Source organism: Staurois parvus, unplaced genomic scaffold (assembly GCF_062004578.1).
Source record: "Staurois parvus isolate SC_StPar_1 unplaced genomic scaffold, SC_StPar_1.0 ptg000243l, whole genome shotgun sequence".
Lineage (NCBI taxonomy): Eukaryota > Metazoa > Chordata > Amphibia > Anura > Ranidae > Staurois > Staurois parvus.
The window spans coordinates 16138921-16163522 of NW_028318039.1; the positions used below are offsets into that span (position 1 = coordinate 16138921).

Here is a 24602-nt window from a genome sequence, read left to right on the forward strand (position 1 = left end):
ATAAAGGTTTCCTTTAGAAAACACTCTGTGCCTGTGTCATAATAAAGGATATTTAGAGGATGATGAGTTTTCTATGCTCTCTGCTACCTGTACAGCCAAATCTACCTAATCGTAGCACATTTTTCATGTCTTCTGTGCTACCAAATTGCATAATGACCTTTCAACCAAAAATGTTCTGCTTCATCAACAAGGGCATTCAGGTCTGATATGAGGCGGAGGGCCAACAGAGCAGAACTCTTCCTGAAATTACCAAACTGCAGTACTGAGCACTTGCCATACTTCCTTTTCAATGAAACATTCTTTGCTTCATTTGACTGACAGTACCTTGTTTGTGCAAAGGACAACACATTTAAAATATCTAGTTTTAGAGAAAATCCAGCACTATAGACAGACATTCTGTACACCCTTTACCAACATATTTATGTAATAACATATTATGATTACTATATTATTATCAAAATGTGTTGTAATTGTAACAGGTAAGAGAAAAACCCAGACTGTTCTTCCATTACATACTGTACTTATACTATGACATTTTGTGTGACCTGGGCAAATATTCCTAGACTTCAGATTACTAATTCACCTGGAACTAATGCTATTACTGTTGTATAAGGCAGGCAGAGTAGTTTAAATGTGCCCCATACCTTATACATTGCTGGGTAGAAGTGATTTGTGATGCTGTTTTGTTTAAATAGCACTTTATAAGACCTGCATGTGTCAGCTTTGTCAAAATTAGGTGCAAGGTTCTCCTAATAGGTGGAGTTGTGGCACTTAGGGGCCTATTAACATCTCTGCATTTCAGATGCCATATAAAGAAAACTGGTCAACAACTGCCATTTGTAGTAACCTTCAGAAGCGAATTGTTTTAACAGTGTAGTATTTTCTCCTAGACATTCCTAAAGAAGAATTCCAGGTATGGATATTTTATACTTAGTTACACTGGTCCAGCACATACCATAATGCAAAAAAACTTTTCAGAAGCATGTGTCACATGTGCTCTTTAAAATAAACATGCAACACAGTGAATGGTGTATATAGTCCTGTACCAACGTTAACATGCGTGATAGTCGGTACTATTTCTTTAAATCACATTGGCATACAACAGACTTGATTGGTGAACCTTGACAGTGATCAAAGTGAAGCACAACATTCCTTTTATGATAGTTCATATACAAACAATCGTGCTCAACTTGAATGAAAAAACATGCATGTGGCAATAATGCATGTGAAATCCAGTGATGGTGTCAGCACACTCCTCCTGAGGCTAGATTGCCCCCTCACCTTAATTTTGCAACCCAATGGGCCCTCACGCCTTTAAGATCACTATAGGATCTTTCTCCCATGGTGGATGCCTCAGCCACGCTCCTATGGACCCCTCTGTGATGCGTAGGTATTCAGGACACTCTAAGCACTGCTTACAACTGGGAAGGTTACTCATCATAACCATGATGAGTGAGAAACAAAACTTCCATAGTGCAGTAATTCTTGTAAAAATTCGATATTAAATGTAAATAGGTAATGCTCACAACAGATGATATTCCACTTCAATAGGATGAAGACCTGATGTCTGGATACACTGCATGGGTTCTGGCTTGTTTGGGTGTATAAAGATGGCCGCCGCACCGGATGTGCGCCACCGCGGGCCAAACCGGAAGCTGCGTCACGGCGTATCTACGTGTTATGTCACTGTGACTCGTGACGCGTCACAGTCACGAGTTACAGTGACGTAACGCGTAGATACGCCGTGACGCAGCTTCCGGTGACGCGTCACAGTCACGGGTCACAGTGAGTCACTCGTGACGCGTCACAGTGACGTAACGCATAGATACGCCGTGACGCAGCTTCCGGTTTGGCCTGCGGTGACGCACATCCGGTGCGGCTGCCATCTTTATACACCCAAACAAGCCAGAACCCAAGCAGTGTATCCAGGCATGAGGTCTTTATCCTATTGAAGCTCCACTTCCTTAAATTGAACCTCTCCAAAACAGAGTTTCTTGTCTTCTCCCCAGCCCGGACCCCACCCCCCATTGACTTCTCCATGATGTCCAACAACACCACCATCAAACCCGCCCCGCAGGCCAGAGTACTTGGTGTCATTCTGGACTCCAACCTATCCTTCCAGCCCAAAGTCCAATCTTTAACAAACTCGTGCAGACTCCAACTTCGCAACATCGCCAAAATCCGCACGTTCCTAACCCCAGAAACCACTAAACAGCTCATCCACTCCCTCATCATATCACGACTCGATTACTGCAACTCCCTCCTTACTGGCCTGCCTTGCCGCTGGCTATCCCCTCTTCAGTCCATCCTGAATACGGCTGCCAGACTCATTCACCTTTCTAACCGCTCCGTTTCCGCCACACCCCTCTGCCAATCCCTCCACTAGCGTCCGATTGCACAACGGATCAAATTCAAAATCCTAACACCGACGTACAAAGCCGTCCACCACACTGCCCCGAACTACATCACTGACCTAATATCCAAGTACCACCGAGCACGCACACTCTTCTCCTCACAAGACCTCCTTCTCTCTAGTTCCCTGGTCTCCTCCTCCCATGCCCGTCTCCAGGACTTCTCCAGAGTGTCACCCATCCTCTGGAACTCCCTGCCCCAACCCATCAGATTATCACCTACTCTCCTCTCCTTTAGGCGCACCCTGAAAACCACCTCTTCAGGGAAGCCTACCCCACCCCCTGGTAACTTGCCGACGACCTCCACTCTTCCTACCACTCCATCCCCCACAGCTTTCTCCTCCTGTGCCACCATCCCCTCCCTCCTAGATTGTAAGCTCGAAAGAGCAGGGCCCTCGATCCCCCCATGTTTTGCATTGTATTGTTATTGTTCTGTCACATGTTCTGTCCCCCTTTGTAATGTACAGCAGTGAGCGAACTATTGGCGCTTTATAAATACTGTATAATAATAATAATAATATCATCTATTGTGAGTGAGCATTACCTATTTACATTAAATATCAACTTTTTACAAGAATTACTGCACTATGGAAGTTTTGTTTCTCACTCATCATGGTTATGATGAGTGACCTTCCCAGTTGTAAGCAGTGCTTAGAGTGTCCTGAATACCTACGCATCACAGAGGGGTCCATAGGAGCGTGGCTGAGGCATCCACCCTGGGAGAAAGATCCTATAGTGATCTTAAAGGCGTGAGGGCCCATTGGGTCGCAGAATTAAGGTGAGGGGGCAATCTAGCCACAGGAGGAGTGTGCTGACACCATCACTGGATTTCACATGCGTTATTGCCACATGCATGTTTTTTCATTCAAGTTGAGCACAATTGTTTGTATATGAACTATCATAAAAGGAATGTTGTGCTTCACTTTGATCACTGTCGAGGTTCACCAATCAAGTCTGTTGTATGTCAATGTGATTTAAAGAAAATAGTACCGACTATCACGCATGTTAAAGTAAAGTTGGTACAGGACTATATACACCATTCACTCTGTTGCAAGTTTATTTTAAAGCGCACGTGTGACGTATGCTTTTGAAAGGTTTTTTGCATTTTTGTATTATTGTGGTACCTTAAATAGCGCTGCACCATATGATCTAATTCTTCTAGTTGCTGTTAAGGTTTCAGTATTGGGTGTCAGCTGCTTATCTATATAGGAACTTCATAAAGCGCAAGAGGAATTTCTAAATAATTTTTATGCACATACCATACCTGACCGATGCCGCTGGAAGCTGGAAATACTGAAGTAGATAACGCTACTCCAGTGATCTCTACTTGCTTCCAGGTCTCATACTTAGTTGCTGGCCTGCTACATTCTGAACACAGGCAATCGACCATTCAGAGAATGCTTTCATTTTATGAATGAATGCAAAGTGTTCTCTGATTAGACAAGGTGGAGTGATGTCATGCTCCCCACCTTGGTCGATCAGAGAAAGCTTTGCATTCATTCAAGAGATATAAAGCATTCTCTGAATGGTGTCCATGCCAAACAATCAACCTCCTGTGTCCAGAATACAGGGGGACTGAGAAAAAAAGAACAAAACAATAAAAGCACTGTAAGGCTGAGTTTGCACAGGCGTTGAATTTTAAAGCAACCTTTAACGCGCATTAATGCATCTATAACGTTAATGTGTGTTTCAAACACTTTGCACGGGCATTCAAGTCGCATCAAGTGAGCTCCTCAAACAACCTGTGAAATTTTAACTTTTTTTACATTGTTAGAACCACTTCACATGATTGCAAAGTGGAAGTAAAACTGGCCAGTTGATTTTAGTTTCAATTGCCCACTGACCACCACCTAAATGCCGACATAGCAGACAGACAGTGTCGTACACATGCCGTCCCCATGCTTCCCCTTGGAATGTAAAAAAAAAAACAAAAAAACAGGCATTCAGGAGGTGGCAGGATTGCTTTTGGAATGCCTGATAGCCCCTGCTCTACCCCCCTCTGAAAAGCGATCCATTGCGGTTTGTTTTTAAGAGAATGGTAGAGATGGTCACCCATGTGAAAGAACACTTTTAACATTTTGCAACCGTGCCTTCTGCTGTAACACTCTGTAAACACCACAAACACGCTTACGGAGCATTTTAGCAGAAGTGAATAGAGGCCACTGCAACGTATCAATGCCTGCCGAACTCGACACGCAGTGTTATCTTTGGCTTGCTGCAACACAAAGCAATGCTAATGCTGTCGTGTGTACACCTCCATCTACTCCCTATTTTAACAAGTTTGAGTGGCATTGATAGTCGGTTCGGCAGAGGTAAAAACATGACCCAACTGCCTACTTTCAATGCTTGTGTGGTGAACAAGGCCTGACACTTGGAAAAAAAAGATCTTCAAAATTTTAAGTGCAGAAGTGTGAATAGTCCCTAAAATATTGGACATTACTGGCTACAATGAAAGTCAGAACACAGTATATTGGCCTACAATATACTGTTCTTACAAGGTTATTAATTACCAAAAGAAGCTTCTTCAGTATGCCTCCTCTTTATGTGACTTTCTAAATACGAAGAGTTTACAAAAGACTTCTCACAATGTTGGCACTGAAAAGAAAAAAAAACATGTATACATACATATGTTTGTGTTTATGACAAGTCTAATATCAAGTATCACAATTACTACTGTATATACAGTACATTTAACACTAACATTGTGTTGAAGTAAAAAATAATGTTTTGGGTTTTTCTTAAAAGGGTACCTCATTCATTAATTCATTGAAAATCATAAACCTGCTGTGTGTTAAAGTGACTGCAGACCTGAAAAATATGAACCTAAAGTGTCTGTATGTTAACAGGGATTTTTGATTCCTATCGCCCGATGCCCGGGATATGTAGTTCTGGGCGTCGGACAGGTAGTCTTTTTCTACTTTTAGCCCTGCTATGGGCAAGCAGCAGGCTCACCTGTCAGGTGGAAGCATTCGGGCGGCAGCGCTGTCGCCGATTGCTTCCACACAGTGTCAGCCTACCCCCCCGTGAGGTCTCCCAGGCTCCGCTTGCCCACCTGCGAGCCCGGGCCCGGCTGATCGCTGTCCACTAAGCCGTCAATGTGTCCGCTCTCCTCCCTCCCCTACTTGTCCTGACCCGGAAGTGACGTTATGATGTCACTTCCGGGTCCCCGGGGAGAGATTCCTGGCCATGGAAGCCGGGAAAGAATGTAATGCGGTGCAATATGCATTACATTCAGTGGAGCACAGGGGAGACATGCAGGGTGTTTTAGACCCTGGATGCCTCAATAAAGAGAACCTATCACCAAAAAATTATCACATAGGGGATTTTTAAGAAAAGACCACATAGATGAGTTCTTGCTGGAAAAAAATATTTTAAGCAACAGACAGCATGGATTCATGAAAGACAGAAGTTGTCAATCAAATCTGATTTCTTTTTATGGGGAGGTGAGCAAAACCTTGGACAGAGGGGTGGTGGTGGACGTGGTATACTTGGATTTTGCAAAAGTGTTTGACACAGTTCCCCACATATGGCTAATGTGTAAGGACAGTCTACAGGCTTGGATTAATCCGTATGTAAATGGATAGAAAACTGGCTAAAAGATCGTATTCATAGAGTAGTGGTTAATGATTCATACTCTGAATGGTCTAGGGTCATCAGTGGTGTACCCCAAGGTTCAGTGTTGGGACCCTTACTTTTTAATATATTTATAAACAATATAGGGTCTGGGATTAAAAATCCCATTTCAGTCTTTGCAGATGACACCAAGCTGTGCAGTGGAATAACATCCTTACAGGATGTCTCCAATTTACAAGCCGACCTCAATGCACTGTTTAATTGGTCAACTATGTGGCAAATGAGGTTTAATGTAGATAAATGTAAGGTTATGCACTTGTGGGCTAAGAATATGCATGCATCATACATACTAGGGGGAGAACAACTGGGGGAATCAATGGTGGAGAAGGATCTGGGAGTTCTGGTAGATCACAAGCTTAATAATGGCATGCAATGCCAAGCTGCGGTTTGTAAATTGAGCAAAATCCTCTCTTGTATTAAAAGAGGTATAGACTCCAGAGAGAGAGATATCATATTACCCCTGTACAAATCATTAGTAACACCTCATCTGGAATATGCAGTTCAGTTTTAGGCACCAATTCACAAAAAGAACATTGGGGAACTGGAGAAAGTACAGAGAAGGGCAACAAAACTGATACGAGGCATGGAGGAGCTCAGCTATGAGGAAAGATTAGAGGAACTGATTATATTCTCTCTTGAGAAGATGAAGGGGGGATATGATCAACATGTATAAATACATCAGTGGATCATATAGTGAACTCGGTGTAGAGCTATTCACCATGAGGTCATCACAGAGGACAAGGGGGCACTCTTTATGTCTGGAGGAAAAGAAATGTAATCGCCAAACACGGAAAGGTTTCTCCACAGTAAGAGCTGTGAAAATGTGAAATAGACTCCCTCAAGAGTTCCGGCCAGCTGAGTGGATGGCTTTAAAAATGGCCTGGATTATTTCTTAGATGCACAGAATATAACTGGATAGAAACATTTATAGGTAAACTTGATCCAGGGAATATCCTATTGCTTCTCAGGGGATCAGGAAGGAATTTTTTTTCTCTGCAGGAGCAAATTGGATCATGCTTTGTTGGGTTTTTTTGCCTTCCTCTGGATCAACTGTGGGTGTAGGATTATAACATATTTTTTAAAAGGTTGAACTGGGTGGACTTTTGTCTTTTTTCAGCCAGACTAACTATGTAACTATGTGCTGAAAACAAAAAAAGTAAAAAAAAGGGGGGGGGGGTTTAATTGTAAAAAATAAAAGTTACACCCAAGCACATACCATCCCCCCCCAAAAAAAATTAGACCCCCCCCACCCCCTCATATATGCACGTACAAACGTAAAAGCACACACTGGGGCGCCTATGCATGAAAACATCCTTTGCGATGCACATGTCACATATCGCTGCACATGCCAGAATGAGAGCAGTCATTCCAGCACCAGACCTCCTCTGTACCACTAAACTGATGACCTATATGGAGCTTTAAAAGTGTCGACCTATAGAAAATATAGAGTACTAAAGTTCGTCGCCACTTCACGAGTGCACTCAAATTTAAGGTTTGACAAGTTGGATATCTATTTACTAGCTGCAACCTCATCTTGTATATTTTGCAATAAAATAAAGTAATTTATTGCTTTTTTGTGCCCTAAAATTAACTTACTTGTATTTTTTACTGAAATATTACGATAATATCATGCAACATAAAAAATTGGAACTACCACTATTTTATTCTCTAGGGTCTCTGCTTTCAGAAAATATATAATGTTAAGGAGTTTTCTGTAATTTTCAGGCCTAAAATGCTTTTTTAAACTTGTGCAAAAAACGCAAAAATGGCTCTGGCAGCAAAAGGGATAACGGATAAGCCCTGACCCACCCTTTCCTGAGGAGCAGCCAATCGTTCTCATTACACTGCAAGGGCTCTCTCCTCCCTGCTAGTCCCCAGGTGTGGTGCTGGAGACAGGCAGAGAGGGGAGGAGAAGATAAACAGCACAATGTTAAAAATATTACACTTTTAAGTCGCCATAAAGCCCCTTTCGTTTTTAAAAGCCCCAGACATTCCTAATATTACCTCCGATTTAAATACAGTTTTGGTTAAAATTTATTTAATGTTTTTATCTGGACAAGTAGATTGTCATGAGGGTCAAGTATATTGGGGCACCAATTTAGTCCCTGGACAAGTAGTTTTTTTCAAAAATTTCCAGATCCCTGATGTACTTTCAATATATATAGATAAAGGTGATTTTTCAAAACTGAATCAAAGAAAATTAGCACAAAATGTAAGTAATTGTCCATAGTAACCCATCAGAATTCTTGTTTAACCCCTTCACGCCAGCACTTCCCAGCCCTTTTACCACTTTCTGTCCGGCTGCTGTATATACACGGCCAGACGGTGGCAGTCCAGGGGCGGGTTGCCGTTCATAAACGGTGCCCGCCATTTTGAACTGTGTGCGCTCCCTGTGAGTGTGCAGCACCGTGATCCAGTGCCCGCTGTGTCCTTCGGACACAGTGGAACACCGATCGTCATACGGGACCTCAGTGCGAGGTCTTGATCATGTGATCACTGATTGGCCAATCAGTGATCACAGGCAGAGTAGTAAGCAAGATGTCACTTCTGACATGGTTTACTATGTGTGAAATCTGTGAATGATCACAGAGGTCACATGGTACAAGGCTATTCACAACAGCCTTGTACCATGTGACAAGCTGTGACCAATCACAGTTCACACAATAGTTCTCGATGGCAGCAAGAATGCAGCCAGAGAGAAGGAGAAATGATTGCTTTTACAGCCTTTATGGGTGTAAAAGCAATCAGCGTAAAAAAAAATAAATAAATAAATCTTCATCACCCCCCACAAGTAGTACAGTGTCACCATGGTGACACTGTACTGCTAGGGTGACAGTATGTAAAAAAAATAAAATATAACTAAAAAAAATAAAAATGTAAAAAAAAAATATAAAAAAATTATGATTTTTGGTTATAAACTAATTTGGGTTATTTATTTTTTTTACTAAAAAGATAACTGAATAAATTTTGGGCAAGATTTATGATGAAATATTATTTATTTGCAAAATTTTATAAGAAAGACACCTTTTTTTCTAAATTTTTGGACTTTTTCATTTATATAGCAAAAAAAATAAAAATCCCAGTGGTGAATAAAGACCACCAAAATAAAGCTTTATCTGTCTCAAAAAAATGCTAAAAAATTCATATGGGTACAGTGATGCATGACCGCGCAATTGTCATTCAAAGTGTGATAGCGCTGAAAGCTGAAAATTGGCCTGGACAGGAAGGGGGTAAAAGTGTCCGGACTTGAAGTGGTTAAGGGGTTTCTGACACTGGGAGGCGGGGCAGGGTTTAGGGTCATCTGACCGCTGTCAAGGCCCATATTTGCATATGGTCCGCATGAAGAGATTAATGTGTCTATAATATGAAAAACGATTAGCTAATAGCTGCTATGGCTTTTGAGCTCCGTTTCATGAATCACTGCAATAGACTTAAGCCTCGTACACACATGCCAAATACTGGCCGATTCAACAGAAACCAGCTGACATTCGGACCATGTGTGCACAAACCTCTCTGACAAAAGCCGGCTGAACAAGCTCGTCATTTTTTTTTTTGCTCGGCCTTCTGGGTTGAACAAAGAAAAAACTGATAGTGTGTACCAGGCATTAAGCTGGCCACAGATGACTTTGTTTTTTTTTTGTATCAGCCAGAGGGCTGATAGAAAAAAAATGCTGATTCCTGCATTCACACAAGAGCGGGAATTCTTCCATCTGTGCTATTGTATTCTGACAGTGGGGACCCTTCTGCACTGTGGTCAAGCAAAAATTTACCAACAGTCCCATTCAAGAGGAGTTGATCATTAGACCAGTGTTTCTCAACTCCAGTCCTCATGGACCCCCAACAGGTCATGTTTTCAGGATTCAGATGAAACAGCTGTGGTAATTACTAAGGCAGTGAAACTGATCAAATCACCTGTGCAAAATAATGGAAATCCTGAAAACATGACCTGTTGGGGGTCCATGAGGACTGGAGTTGAGAAACACTGCATTAGACTGATTCCTCTCGGACTGGAGTGAAGTTCGGCTGGTCCCCGCTAAACAAGTAAAATTTCAATCCATCTAGGGCCAGCTTAAAACTATGATGTTTATCATTAGTCATGACAAATACCGTTTTTAGTTAATGCTAATTCAGAATGACTACAGAGTAAGTGATCCTTAACTCACTACCCTCAGCACTATGTGCAGTCATACAGCTGCATCCTAATATATATGTAATTCTTAACTCCAGTATAAAACTAAAATATTATCTAAATACAAAAGGCATATATATATATATATATATATTTATTTTTAATGTTAGTGAGCTTTTGTGTTATCCTTTCAGATTTATGATGTAATCCAGCATGAAATGTTTTCCCTGTACAGGAGCTTCCTGTAATAAAGACCAGTCACTGCTGCCATTCTTTGTGAAGGGTAACTGGTCTGGTATCTGCCTCCTCTGCACAAAATCTGTAGTGCATGAAGATGCTGGGTCCCTCCCACAGCTTTGCTCTTTGTACTGGCTATGTGCAGCACTGTGATGATGTCACTGCTACTTTTACCATATAATAATTGGGTTTGCAAAGGAATATACTTCACACAAAGTGGATTTTTCTCCTTCGTGGCTACTGAAGAATATATAAATAAATGTTTTTATGCCTGGAGTTAAACTTGAATTACTTAAAAGAAAGCTTTCTGACACTGACAGCTATGCACAAATCATGTGACTGGATTTTGAAGACAGACTATGGCCAGTGGATTTGCAGGAGATATAGGTTTACACCTATGTGCAAGCATGTGTACATTAAACTGAAAATAATGCACTGGATTACCTTTCACATACTTATTCCCTGTAATTTTCTTCTCAATTTACCTTGTGGTAAGGTCCAGTGGCAGCACTGATCATCATTTGCTGTGCAGCAATCATCTTCTTCCTCAGCCTGCACTCATCTTTGAGTGACTTTGTTTCTGCAGACTGCTTGGTTATCTTTACCTGTAGCTGTTCAGACTCTTTCATGGTGGCACGAGCCTTTTCCTCCAATGTTTGTAGGTTAGAAGTTAGGTACTCCTGGGAATGCAGCAAATACTCAACGGAAAACTGAGCAAGTCTAATCAGTTTGATCAATACAGGATCCAGATTGTTGTGACAGTGTGGGCACTTCTCATTTTCTACACTGCAAAAAGTAACACCCATAATATTGTCTTGAAGAGTTTGAAAATCCAGCTCATTTGCTACTCTGTCCACATCAATACTTCCAATTCTTCTCCAGTCCACACTTTCATGGCGTGTTCGGAACTTAAAAAGTGTACCATGAGTAGAGGAAGGCATCCTGCCAGAAGAAAGGAAAGGATTGGGCATCCAAGGTGCATCTAACATAGTACAGGCTTGAGCCTCATCCTTCTCAAATGGGTAGTAAATATTGTCATGAAAAGGCTAAAACAAAAACATAAGAAATTGTTAAAAATAAAACCATGAATTTTTAAATAAATCAAACATACATAAAACATAATCAACTATGGTGATTTATGCAAATATTGATCTTAGCTTTTATTGGATAATACCTTCCTGAAAAATTGTTGAAGGTGACGATTAGTTCCCAACAAATGGCTAAGTACACAGTTCAATTTCAACACCAGAATATTTTAATTACATGCCCTGTGTCAATAATATTAATTTAAAAAAAGCAGCTCTCACTGTGAGTCTCAGTGCTCTGCGATCTTCCAGGTTAAACAACAATCATTAGGGTTCATTTGCACCATTGTTGTAATGCTCGTTAACCACAACGCATGTTGTATGCATCAGCATGTTGCAGTATCATTTATTTTTTGGTACCAAAATGAATTTTAATAATTAAATGAAGAAAGCATTACATTAAAAGTCAACACAGTGGGGTTAATTTACTAAAGCTGAAGACTGCTAAATCAGGCTCACTTCTGCATAGAAACCAATCAACTTCTAACCTCAGCTTGTTCAATTAGGCTTTGGCAATAAAATCTGGAAGCTGATTGGTCTAATGCAGAAGTGAATCTGATTTTGCACTCTCCAGCTTTAGTAAATAAACCCCACTGTGTGGATATACAGTGCAATATATCCAAATGTAAAACTGTTGCTCATACAGGAGCTAAATGTGATTAAAAAAAAAAAATACACAGTGTCAGTATTAGTGTATAAAAAAATCCATTGCAAATTAGTATGATGGTACAAGTAAATGAGCAAAAGAAAAAAGCCATTCAACCTTGTTTCTATTAGTTGCATGAATCTGTCCATTAGCTGATGTGAATTACCAGACCTGTATAGGGAAGAACAGAGCACGATAGAGAAAAGGAAACATTTGCCCCCCTTTAAGCTGTGAGGGATCCATCATGTAAAATATATAGTTGAGAAACAGACACAAAAAAAGAAATAAAAAGAAGAGAGAAAAAAAGAGAAGAAGAAAGAATATAAAAAAGGGAGGGAGCTTCAGGGGGAGAGGGCAAAACAAGAAAAGAACCAGGGAGGCTGCTCAAAAGAGACCAAAAATATGATACATTAAAGGATGGGAGCCCTCCTTTATATCAAACCTGTATGAGCCGTGCAGTCTATCAAGATGTTGGGAAGTAGCATAACCAGGGCTGACATATTGAAACAAATTTCCTGCAGGACAGAAGTCAATTTTTCACTCATAATCCTGGATTTAACCTCTTCAACATTTAGGGAAGCAGATTTCCAAGTGTGGGCTATGGTTTGTTTAGTGGCTATGAAGATGTATGTAATCAGAGTATGGCTACGTCTAGGGATATTGCTTACTAACTTGTAGAGAAGGGCCTCCCAAGGGTCCTTGTAGATCTTAACCTTTAATACCAAGCTGATCAGGGTGTCAGAGTGTAAACTGTAGCCCAGGGGTGCTCAACCTTTTGAAGAGCAAAGGCCATTTAAATGATCTGGTAACCAGTCACTGGCCACAATGAAATGAAATGGTTCAGAATTTTAAATAGCTTAATGAACATTTTCCTCCTGCAACCGCTGAATGGCGGTGGGAGGAAGAGGAGGAGAAGTCGGCTTTCAGTGGTTGCAGGAGATAAATGCAGAGAATTGGTTCCTGTATATCTCGTTCCTCCTGTCCATGTATAAAACAGAATGTGACAGAGGCCGTGTGGTCCTTGGAGCATGGGACAGGGTCACCATTGCAACCCCTCATGCTACACCAGTGGTTGGGGTGGTGTGGTAAAACACGTCTCAACTATGGGGTTTTACTGCAACCGCAAATGTAAACGAGTCCTTACTGTCCTAAGCCTCTTATAAGGCTGCTTTTACACTGATGTGCTGCGGTTTACCAGCACCGTGGGTGCAGTGCAGTGCACCTGCCGCTTTCCTTCTCTTTGCCATAGACTTCTAATATAACTTGCAGGTGTGGTGCACTCTATAAAAGCACACCAAAACTCCTGCATTCAGGAGCTTTGCAGCACTTTCAGAAAGCACACCAAACACACAGGATTTAATAGAAGTTTATAGTTCAGTGCAGCTAACCCACAGGAAAGCCGTCTGTGCACTGCACTGTACACGCAAATCAGTGAGAAAGTGGCCTAAAAGTTAACCCTTTTATAGGTGCTAATATTCCCATTGCAAAAGTGCGGTGTATGTGTTGTTTCCTTTTCCAGCTTCTGCTGCCATCTTTCTCCAGGCTGCTAGAAAAGTCCCAGGCACAGAGCACTTGGTATCACTATGCCTAGGACAGGAGCAAGCGCTTACAGAACATTGGCTTATGTTTTCCTGCTCCCTGCATGGCTCCCTGCTTTCTCCACTGCCAGCACTGGCTCAGTGAATGCACTCTGATATTCTGGAATGGCAGGTTGGCAAACCTAGATTGCAATCAATGGGTTGCTGACCTGGGCATAAGCTTCCCTGGTGGGGACACAGGTTGGGCACCCCTGCTCTAGTCTATATTTGTCAAGCCTTTGGTCAAGACCACCATATATGGAGCATATCACCCTTTTCCCGATATCCCCTTAAACACGATAAGAATACATTGAGATATATTTCGCTATTCTTGGTGTGGTAAAATACAGTGCCATTTATTTTAAATGAAACCCCAACACACTAAAGGGACACACGTGCACTGCAGTGTCCTCCAACACTCTTCTGTGTACTGTGAATGGCACCCTGATGCACCTTCAAAATGCACATACACTGCAAAGAACCACAGCACAACACATGGTGTCATAAGCATTGTGCTGAAATAAAATGCAGATATCACCTATTTACAGTAGCATCACACAGACCAAAGATAGCAGGAAAATAGTTATTAAATAGTATTAAGCTATGAAAAAGTTCAGGACTGCCCCAAGGTTGCATGGTTTTAATGAATACATAACTGCATTAACTGTTTTTTTATGTTGGGTGAAATGAGTGAAATGTTGGGTAGGAAGTGGGTGGTGAATTGCTGTAGTCTAACAAAAAAAAAAAAACACAGGCTAGTTGTACCGAAATCGATCAATAGAACAACTTCAGCAAACCAGCCTGCTTATAGATGGATCGGGTTCTGCTCTTACCCATCACTAAGGTCCTAAGGAATGGCAACCAACCCAGTCCTTATGCACAAAGTGAATTTTAGCCAGTTCCTGATTAACTGGATGAAATCTTAGCCATGGGTGGCCCTGTTCCACCGGGAAAATTGTTTGGAAGAGTGTATGGATAGCCTAAGATCTAATGCATATGGACAGTGAGAGGCTGCAAATAAGTCCAGCATAAAGTACAAGCAGGGCCATCTTTAATATTGATTGGGCCCTGGGCAAACACTTTATTGGCCCCCCCATGCAATTTTGCTCTGCACCCCAACATCCCAAAAAACAAAAATACACATAGACCTCCCACATACTACCCCCATCTTTACACAGGACCCCCTCCTCCATGCTACCCTCATGATTACACAGGACCCCCTCCCCCATACTACCCTCATCATTACACAGGACCCCTCCCCCATACTATCCCATCATTACACAGGACACCCTCCCCCATGCCACCCCCATCATTACACAGGACCCCCTCCCCCATGCCACCCCCATCATTACACAGGACCCCCTCCCCCATACTACCCCCATCATTACACAGGACCCCACTGTGAATGGATGGATTACAAATCCTGTCTTCCACTGCAGCAGACGTCTTGCAGTTCTCAATGAACTGTGGGGGTGCTGACACTTCCTACAGCTTTCAAACAGAACATCTGTACAGAGCTATGGGTAGAAAGCTGTGGCAGTGTCTGCAGGAGCCTGCTGAATGGTGGCATTAGAAGTAGGGAGAATTAGGTATTCCTGCCCTGTAAGGGAGGTCTGGGCATTGTAGCAGAGCTGTGTAAATCCCAAAACTGGATAGGCAGACAAATCCTTTGGCAGGTAAAACAACTACCTGATCTGAATTTCACCTCTGTATCTAGCATTTTGGCTTGAGTTCAACTTTATTGTGATGTAATGCAGACCCAAAAAAATGATGCGCAGCAGCATTTAACCCACATTTAGTGAAGTCAGGGCACCTGCAGGGAGGGGGGGGGGGTGTAATTTCCCTGGCCACAGTTTGCAGTACCACTGCACAAAATGGCTCTCATATGTCGCTACCTCAACCCAGAATATAGGACCACCCAATAGGAGGACAGAAGAGAGCAATACTGCTCATTACCTGACCAGCCACAAAGCAGATTGGAAAAAAGGCAGGTCTACTACAAATGTGCTGCTGATGAGACTTTTGTGAGGGAGAAATTGAGTTTTTAACAGAGAAGATGGGGAGGAGAAAATCTATAATGGGAACTATGTTCCTCAGGCAGGCTCTCTTGTTATGCTCACAGGCCACCCACCTCCTATTCCAGGCACTAAGAGACATGGAGAAATGGGAACATACTCCTACTATACTCGTACCCAGCTAGAATGCACTACAATTCCTGTAATTCCACAAAAAAAAAAGCAATGCAGAAAGAACATACACTAGAAGCCCACCAAAGTCCTATTTTATATATATATATATATATATATATATATATATATATATATATATATATATATACACACACACACACACACACACACATACAGTATCTCACAGAAGTGAGTACGCCCCTCACATTTTTGTAAATATTGAATTATATCTTTTCATGTGACAACACTGAAGAAATGACACTTTGCTACAATGTAAAGTAGTGAGTGTACAGCTTGTATAACAGTGTAAATTTGCTGTCCCCTCAAAATAACTCAACACATAGCCAATAATGTCTAAGCCGCTGGCAACAAAAGTGAGTACACCCCTAAGTTAAAATGTCCACATTTGGTCCAAGGTGTCAGTATTTTGTGTGGCCACCATTATTTTCCAGCACTGTCTTAACCCTCTTGGGCATGGAGTTCACCAGAACTTCACAGGTTGCCACTGGAGTTCTCTTCCACTCCTCCATGACGACATCATGGAGCTGGTGGATGTTAGAGACCTTGCGCTCCTCCACCTTCCGTTTGATGATGCCCCACAGATGCTCAACAGGTTTTGGGTCTGGAGACATGCTTGGCCAGTCCATCACCTTTACCCTCAGCTTCTTTAGCAAGGCATTGGTCGTCTTGGAGGTGTGTTTGGGGTCATTATGTTGGAATATTGCCCTGTGGGCTCATTCTCCAAAGGGAGGGGATCATGCTTTCCTTCAGTATGTCACAGTACATGTTGGCATTCATGGTTCCCTCAGTGAACTGTAGCTCTCCAGTGCCGGCAGCACTCGTGCAGCCCCAGACCATGACACTCCAACCACCATGCTTGATTGTAGGCAAGACACACTTGTCTTTGTAATCCTCACCTGGTTGCTGCCACATGCTTGACACCATCTGAACCAAATCAGTTTATCTTGGTTTCATCAGACCACAGGACATGGTTCCAGTAATCCATGTCCTTATTTTGCTTGTCTTCATCAAAATGTTTGCGGGCTTCCTTGTGCATCATCTTTAGAAGAGGCTTCCTTCTGGTACGACAGCCATGCAGACCAATTTGATGCAGTGTGCGGCGTATGGTCTGAGCACTGGCAGGCTGACCCCCCTCACCCCTTCAACCTCTGCAGCAATCATACGTCTATTTCCCAAAGACAACCTCTGGATATGACGCTGATCACGTGCACTCAACTTCTTTGGTCAACCATGGCGAGGCCTGTTCTGAGTGGAACCTGTCCTGTTAAACCACTGTATGGTCTTGGCCACCATGCTGCAGCTCAGTTTCAGGGTCTTGGCAATCTTCTTATAGCCTAGGCCATCATTATGTAGAGGAACAATTCTTTTTTTCAGATCCTCAGAGTTCTTTGCCATGAGGTGCCATGTTGAACTTCCAGTGATCAGTATGAGAGAGTGAGAGTGATAACACCAAATTTAACACACCTTCTCCCCATTCACATCTGTGACCTTGTAACACTAACGAGTCACAGACACTGGGGAGGAAAAATGGCTAATTGGGCCCAAGTTGGACATTTTCACTTAGGGGTGTACTCACTTTTGTTGCCAGCAGTTTAGACATTAATGGCTGGGTGTTGAGTTATTTTAGGGGACAGCAAATTTACACTGTTATACAAGCTGTACACTCACTACTTTACATTGTAGCAAAGTGTCATTTCTTCAGTGTTGTCACATGAAAAGATAGAATAAAATATTTACACAAATACACAAATGTGAGGGGTGTACTCACTTCTGTGAGATACTGTGTGTATGTATGTATATATATATATATATATATATATATATATATATATATATATATATATTAAAGTCAGTAATGGTCGTATCCACAGTGAGTAATTACATTAGACCCACATAGACTATCAAATGAAACCTGTCAGGCATGATCTGCAGCCAATCCATCCATCAGATGGATAACCTGTGTAAAGGCTCTACCCCAGCTTGCAGGATGTCAGTGACAGATGGAGTACATTGGTTAAAAGTATCTTTTATTGTAGAACACTGTATCCTTAGAAAAACAAACAACCTCACTGTATCTTTCCAAGAAACAAACGGCCAGCCATCTGAAACTGAGTGAGAAAGTCCTGGATGGTTAAAAGTCACACAGCTGTCTCTTGGTCAGAGAGGTGAAGGGGAGCTAGGGCTGACAGACAGATGAATGTTCTCTTGTAGTGAGCCACACATACCCTCAAGGGAGCCACTGGGAATACCTGCTTACCCACTGCTGGAACTGAGGGAAAGTCCAGGTGACAGATGGATGAGAAACCCACCAAGGAAGCTGAAAACAACCCACTCCACTCCTCCTGTCTGGAACCAGCCACTTGGGCAGAGGCAGAAATTGTCGCTGGAGCCCGGTGAAGTCCCAGAATTCCCTGCACCTGTTTGCTACTACACTCTGGATGTCTGGAGCCCCACCACTACCACCAATACTGAGCACCAGAAACACTGCCCTGCTACGCTCCCCTCCGCTCACCCATGTACCGCAGCAACCTGTGACCACACCTCTCCACTGTGCCTGTCTGTGTCTTTATCTGCTAGTAGCAGGGGCTGAAGGGGCAACTACTTTGGGCCCCACAACAATGACTGGGTGTGGGGCAGCTGCCCCTTTTTCCCTGCATTAAAAATTGCCCAGAATGCAAGGCATTCTCCCACGTGTGGGTAGCCGCATGTGCTGTGTCCAGCCTGCCAAACTAGTGAATCACTGTAAACAGATGTACTCATGTAAATGCCAAAGCTTTTGTGCAGGGGTCTCCAAACTTTATAAACAATTTACTGTCCTTCAGACTTTAGGGGGGCCAGACTGTGGCCATTCTGAGTAGAAAATGTCCTGGCATTAATGGGAGTAAACTATCACTGATATCAATGGAAGGAATAATGCCCCATCATTGGTGTCAGTGGGATAGTTTTCCCATCATTGGTGTCAGTGGGAGGATTCATTGTTTGTATCAGTGACAGGAATAGTGCCCCATCCTTGGGTGTCAAAGGGATGAATTTTGCCCCCTGTTGGTATCAGTGGAAGGAATGGTGCCTCATTGTTGGTGTCAATAGGAGGAACCAATGACCAGATGAATGCAAGCAAAGAGCAGCATCCTGCCCACTGGCCACAGTTTGGAGACCACTACTTTTCTGCAATGGCTTTTACCAGCATGTGCTTCTCACCGCCTGTGTGCATGAGGCCGTGGAGTAACTCTGAGGCTGCAGAAAGAATGGAAGCCGTCACCAGGGTCCCCAGCCTAGACAAACAGCCCATCATTGTACACTCTCAAGTAGCCTCTGTTGAGGTGTGAGACCAAATCCATGCCACAATGCCTGAGTTCCCCAAAACACAGCTGTCAAAGCGGAATAGTGAGATGGTGATTTCCTATACAGCCACATATAGCTATGTGCGCACAGATGACACAACATTCTTTAGTTCTCTGTGCCATAACAAAAAGCCTGAGAGAGTCCACACTGACAGCCAGGGACAAGCTGCAGCCTGAGAAGATGTGTGTGATCCTGAGACAAGTTCCCACAAGCTGCACACTCCTCCTCTGCCAGCCAGGCTCCTATATATGAGGAATAGGAGTCCCAGCCCTGTGTGTCCCCTATGTGAGTAAAAAGCTCAGGCCTTGTGGGGCCCCTAATTGAGGAATAATTCCTGTGTGACCCCTCTGTGAGGAACAGGGGCGGACTGACCATTTGGAAACTCGGGCACTGCCCGAGGGCCCGGGGTCAGTAGGGAGCCCCATAAGATGCCCCTGGTACCTTTTTCATAGGCTTTTTTGAGTTTGGGCAAGGACACAGGGGCCCCATGATCCCCTATTGCCCGGGGGCCCCATGAGTTGTCGGTCCGCCCCTGGTGAGGAATAAGAGTCCCAGCCCTGCATGGCCCCTAGGGGTGCATCATTTAGGAGATATTCGCTATTTCTGCAGCCGGTGACATCACTGACGCATGTACAGTTGTGTTCAAAATAATAGCAGTCAGACATCACTAACCTGATCAATCACTGTTTTTGTTAGAAATGATATTTTTACATGGCAAATAATTTACTAGCATGTGTAGTAGAGTAATAGAAATCCAGCAGACCCAACAGTCATGACATGCATGCTGCTGATTCTGTGTAATTGAATCACTAATTGAAAGGGGCATGTTAAAAATAATAGCAGTGTGGAGTTCTATTAGTGAGGTCGTCATTCATTCTTTGAAAAACAGGTGGCAATTATTGCCCTTATTTAAGGAAGGAAGGCAGCAAATGTTCTACATGCTGGTTACAGTGCATTTCTCTCTGAAATTCTGAGGAAAATGGGTCGTTCCAGACATTGTTCAGAAGAACAGCATACCTTGATTAAAAAGTTGATTGGAGAGGGGAAAACATATAAAGAAGTGCAGAAAATGATAGGCTGCTCAGCTAAAATGATCGCAAATGTTTTAAAATGGCAACCAAAACCTGAAAGACGTGGAAGAAAGCGAAAAACTACCATTCGAATGGATAGAAGAATAGCCAAAATGGCAAGGACTCAGCCAACAATCAGCTCCAGGAAGATCAAAGAAGGTCTAAAGTTACCTGTGAGTACTGTTACAATTAGAAGACGCCTATGTGAAGCCAAGCTATCTGCAAGAAGCCCCCGCAAAGTCCCACTGTTGAAAAAAAGACGTGCTGAAGAGGTTACAATTTGCCAAAGAGCACATTGACTGGCCTAAAGAGAAATGGCGCAACATTTTGTGGACTGATGAAAGTAAGATTGTTCTTTTTGGGTCTAGTGGCCGGAGACAGTTTGTCAGACGACCCCCAAACACTGAATTCAAGCCACAGTACACTGTGAAGACAGTGAAGCATGGTTGCGCAAGCATCATGATATGGGGATGTTTCTCATACTACGGTGGTGGGCCTATTTATCACATACCAGGGATCATGGATCAGTTTGAATACATCAGCAGAATACTTGAAGAGGTCATGCTGCCTTATGCTGAAGAAGAAATGCCCTTGAAATGGGTGTTCCAACAAGACAACAACCCCAAACACACCAGTAAATGTGAAACATCTTGGTTCCAGACCAACAAGATTGATGATATGGAGTGGCCAGCCCAATCGCCAGATCTTAATCCAATAGAAAACTTGTGGGGTGACATCAAAAATGCAGTTTCTGAGGCAAAACCAAGAAATAGAGAAGAACTGTGGAATGTAGTCCAATCATCCTGGGCTGGAATACCTGTTCACAGGTGCCAGAAGTTGGTTGACTCCATGCAACACAGATGTACAGCAGTTCTCAGAAAACTGAGGAGGAAGCTGCAGCTTTGTGTGACCCTTATGTGAGGAATAAGCTCTATGTGGCCCCTATGTGAGGAAAAAGCTACAGCTTTGTGTGACCCCTATGTGAGGAATAAGTCCCTTGTAGCCCCTATGTGAGGAAGAAGCTGCAGCTTTGTGTGACCCCTATGTGAGGAACAAGCCCTACGTGGCCCCTATGTGAGGAAGAAGCTGCAGCTTTGTGTGACCCCTATGTGAGGAAAAAGCCTTACGTGGCCCCTATGTGAGGAATAAGTCCCTTGTAGCCCCTATGTGAGGAAGAAGCTGCAGCTTTGTGTGACCCCCTATATGAGGAATAAGTCCCATGTAGCCCCTATGTGAGGAAGAAGCTGCAGCTTAGTGTGACCCCTATGTGAGGAATAAGCCCTATGTGGCCCGTATATGAGGAATAAGTCCCATGTAGCCCCTATGTGAGGAAGAAGCTGCAGATTTGTGTGACCCTTATGTGATTAATAAGCTCTATGTGGCTCCTCTGTGAGGAAGAAGCTACATCCCTGCGTGGCCCCTATGTGAGGAAGAAGCTACATCCCTGTGTGACCCCTATGAGGAAGAAGCTACAGCCCTGTGTGGCCCCTATGTGAGGAAGAAGCTACAGCCCTGTGTGACCCCTATGTAAGGAAGAAGAGGCACTCCCAGTCCTGTGTGTCCCCTATGTGAGGAGTATGTCCAAGTCGGAACATGTCCAAGCCTTGTGTGGCCCCTATGTGAGGAATATGTCCAAGCCCTGTGTGGCCCCTATGTGAGGAATACGTCCAAGCCCTGTGTGGCCCCTATGTGAGGAATAGGTCCCTTGTGGCCCCTATGTGAGCAATAAGCCTTTTGTGGCCTCTATGTGAGGAACAGGTAACTTGTGTCCCCTATGTGAGAAATAAGCCATAGGGTCCACATAGGGCTTATTCCTCACATAGGGGTCACACTAAGCTGCAGCTTCTTCCTCGCATAGGGGCTACAAGGGACTTATTCCTCACATAGGGGCCACATAGGGCTTATTCCTCACATAGGGGTCACACTAAGCTGCAGCTTCTTCCTCACACAGGGGCTACAAGGGACTTATTCCTCACATAGGGGCCACGTAGGGCTTGTTCCTCACATAGGGGTCACACACAGCTGTAGCTTCTTCCTCACATGTGAGGAAAAAGTCCCTTGTGGCCCCTTATGTGAGGCATAGGTCCCTTGTGGACCCTATGTGAAGAACAGGTCCCTTGTGGACCCTATGTGAGGAACAGGTCCCTTGTGGACCCTATGTGAGGAATGAGTACTGTGTGGCCCCTATGTGAGGAATGAGTACTGTGTGGCCCATATGTGAGGAATGAGTACTGTGTGGCTCCTATGTGAGGAATAAACCACTTCTGGCCCTTATGTGAAGAATATACCCAAGCCCCGTGTGAGCCCTATATGAGGGATAGGTCCCTTGTGGCCCCTATGTGAGGAATAAGAGTCCCAGCTCTGTGCGTGGCCCCTATGTGAGGAAGAAGCTACAGCCCTGTGTGTCCCCTGTGAGGAAGAAGTTACAGCCCTGTGTGGCCCCTATGTGAGGAAGAAGATACACGCCTGTGTGTCCCCTATGTGAAGAAGCTACAGCCCTGTGTGTCCCCAATGTGAGGAAGAAGCTACATGCCTGTGTGGCCCCTATGTGAAGAAGAGGCTACAGCCTTGTGTGGCCCCTATGTGAAGAAGAAGCTACATCCCTGTGTGGCCCCTATGTGAGGAAGAAGTCCCTCCCAGCCCTGTGTGTCCCCTACGAGGAAGAAGCTACATCCCTGTGTATCCCCTATGTGAAGAAGAAGATACAGCCCTGTGTGTCCCCTATGTGAGGAAGAAGTTACAGCCCTGTGTGGCCCCTATGTGAGGAAGAAGCTACATGCCTGTGTGGCCCCTATGTGAAGAAGAGGCTACAGCCTTGTGTGGCCCCTATGTGAGGAAGAAGCTACATCCCTGTGTGGCCCCTATGTGAGGAAGAAGTCCCTCCCAGCCCTGTGTGTCCCCTACGAGGAAGAAGCTACATCCCTGTGTATCCCCTATGTGAAGAAGAAGATACATCCCTGTGTGTCCCCTATGGGAGGAAGAAGCTACAGCCCTGTGTGGCCCCTATGTGAGGAAGAAGATACATCCCTGTGTGTCCCCTATGGGAGGAAGAAGCTACAGCCCTGTGTGGCCCCTATGTGAGGAAGAAGATACATCCCTGTGTGGCCCCTATGTGTGGAAGAAGATACATCCCTGCGTGGCCCCTATGTGAGGAAGAAAATACATCCCTGCGTGGCCCCTATGTGAGGAAGAAGCTACATCCCTGCGTGGCCCCTATGTGAGGAAGAAGCTACATCCCTGTGTGGCCCCTATGGGAGGAAGAAGCTACAGCCCTGTGTGGCCCCTATGTGAGGAAGAGGTTCCTCCCAGATCTGTGTGGCCCCTATGTGAGGAAGAAGTCCCTCCCAGCCCTGTGTGGCCCCTATGTTAGGAAGAAGTCCCTCCCACCCGTGTGGCCCCTATGTGAGGAAGAAGTCCCTCCCAGCCCTGTGTGGCCCCTATGTTAGGAAGAAGTCCCTCCCACCCGTGTGGCCCCTATGTGAGGAAGAAGTCCCTCGCAGCCCTGTGTGTCCCCTATGTGAAGAAAAGGGCCCTTGTCTCCTCTGTGTGAAGAATAAAGAGTCCCTCCCTGCCCTGTCTCCCCAGTCCGGGAGGAATCCGTGCCCCCGGGTCACACACAATACACCAGTACAACACAGTTCTCCCACTATGAAGTACATTCGGCGAGCAGGACTACACCCAGAGCCCCCGGGGCATACATAACTTCGTATCCCCCCAGTAACAGAACAGTGCACCCCTCAACTCCTCCGCCAGCCCCCATGTACTCACCATGTCCCCTCCTCCAATTCTTCATCCGGGGACTCGCACATCGCTAGGGATCAGGCTGAGGGGGGGGGGGGAGACACGGGTGGGCTGCACGGTTACCATGACAACAGGGAATCTCCGCCCCCAATCTCCGCTCAACACCCTGCACGGATTGAGATGCAGATGGCGGCCCCGCCCCCTGCTGCGTTCCTGTGTGGTAGGAGCTCGGCGGGATGGTTAGTGGGGGAGACTGAAGACGAGGAGCTAACGTGGCAGAGTTGAGGAGAGCCGGGGAGCTGGAGCCGTCTCCTCGTCTGCATGGAGCCCATGGTACCCGGTGTACAGAGGACTGTCCCTGGGTCACCTCGTTTTCTGCATGTTCCTTTGTGTTCTTTCCATTTATTCTATGAGGAGATGTTTAATGAAACAGAAACCGTACAGTGGGATCAATTCACTAAAGGTTACCGCATGCCATAACACTGTCACGTGACTCATTTGCATAAATTATCGCATGCGCT

The 24602-nt window shown here is 44.3% G+C and overlaps 1 protein-coding gene across 1 annotated transcript in view; it reads right to left on the bottom strand.

Annotated features, from left to right (window-relative positions):
- Positions 1 to 24330, bottom strand: part of DZIP1 (DAZ interacting zinc finger protein 1) — an 87570-nt gene extending 63240 nt beyond the window's left edge. The window contains exons 1-3 of the mRNA XM_089680484.1: positions 24109 to 24330; positions 10896 to 11456; positions 4922 to 5006 (exon numbers count right to left, since the gene is read on the bottom strand). Of these exons, the coding sequence (XP_089536610.1) occupies positions 4922 to 5006; positions 10896 to 11456; positions 24109 to 24111 (649 nt within the window). The 5' untranslated portion in view covers positions 24112 to 24330. The remainder of the gene's footprint in view (positions 1 to 4921; positions 5007 to 10895; positions 11457 to 24108) is intronic.
- Between the last annotated feature and the right edge of the window lie 272 nt (positions 24331 to 24602).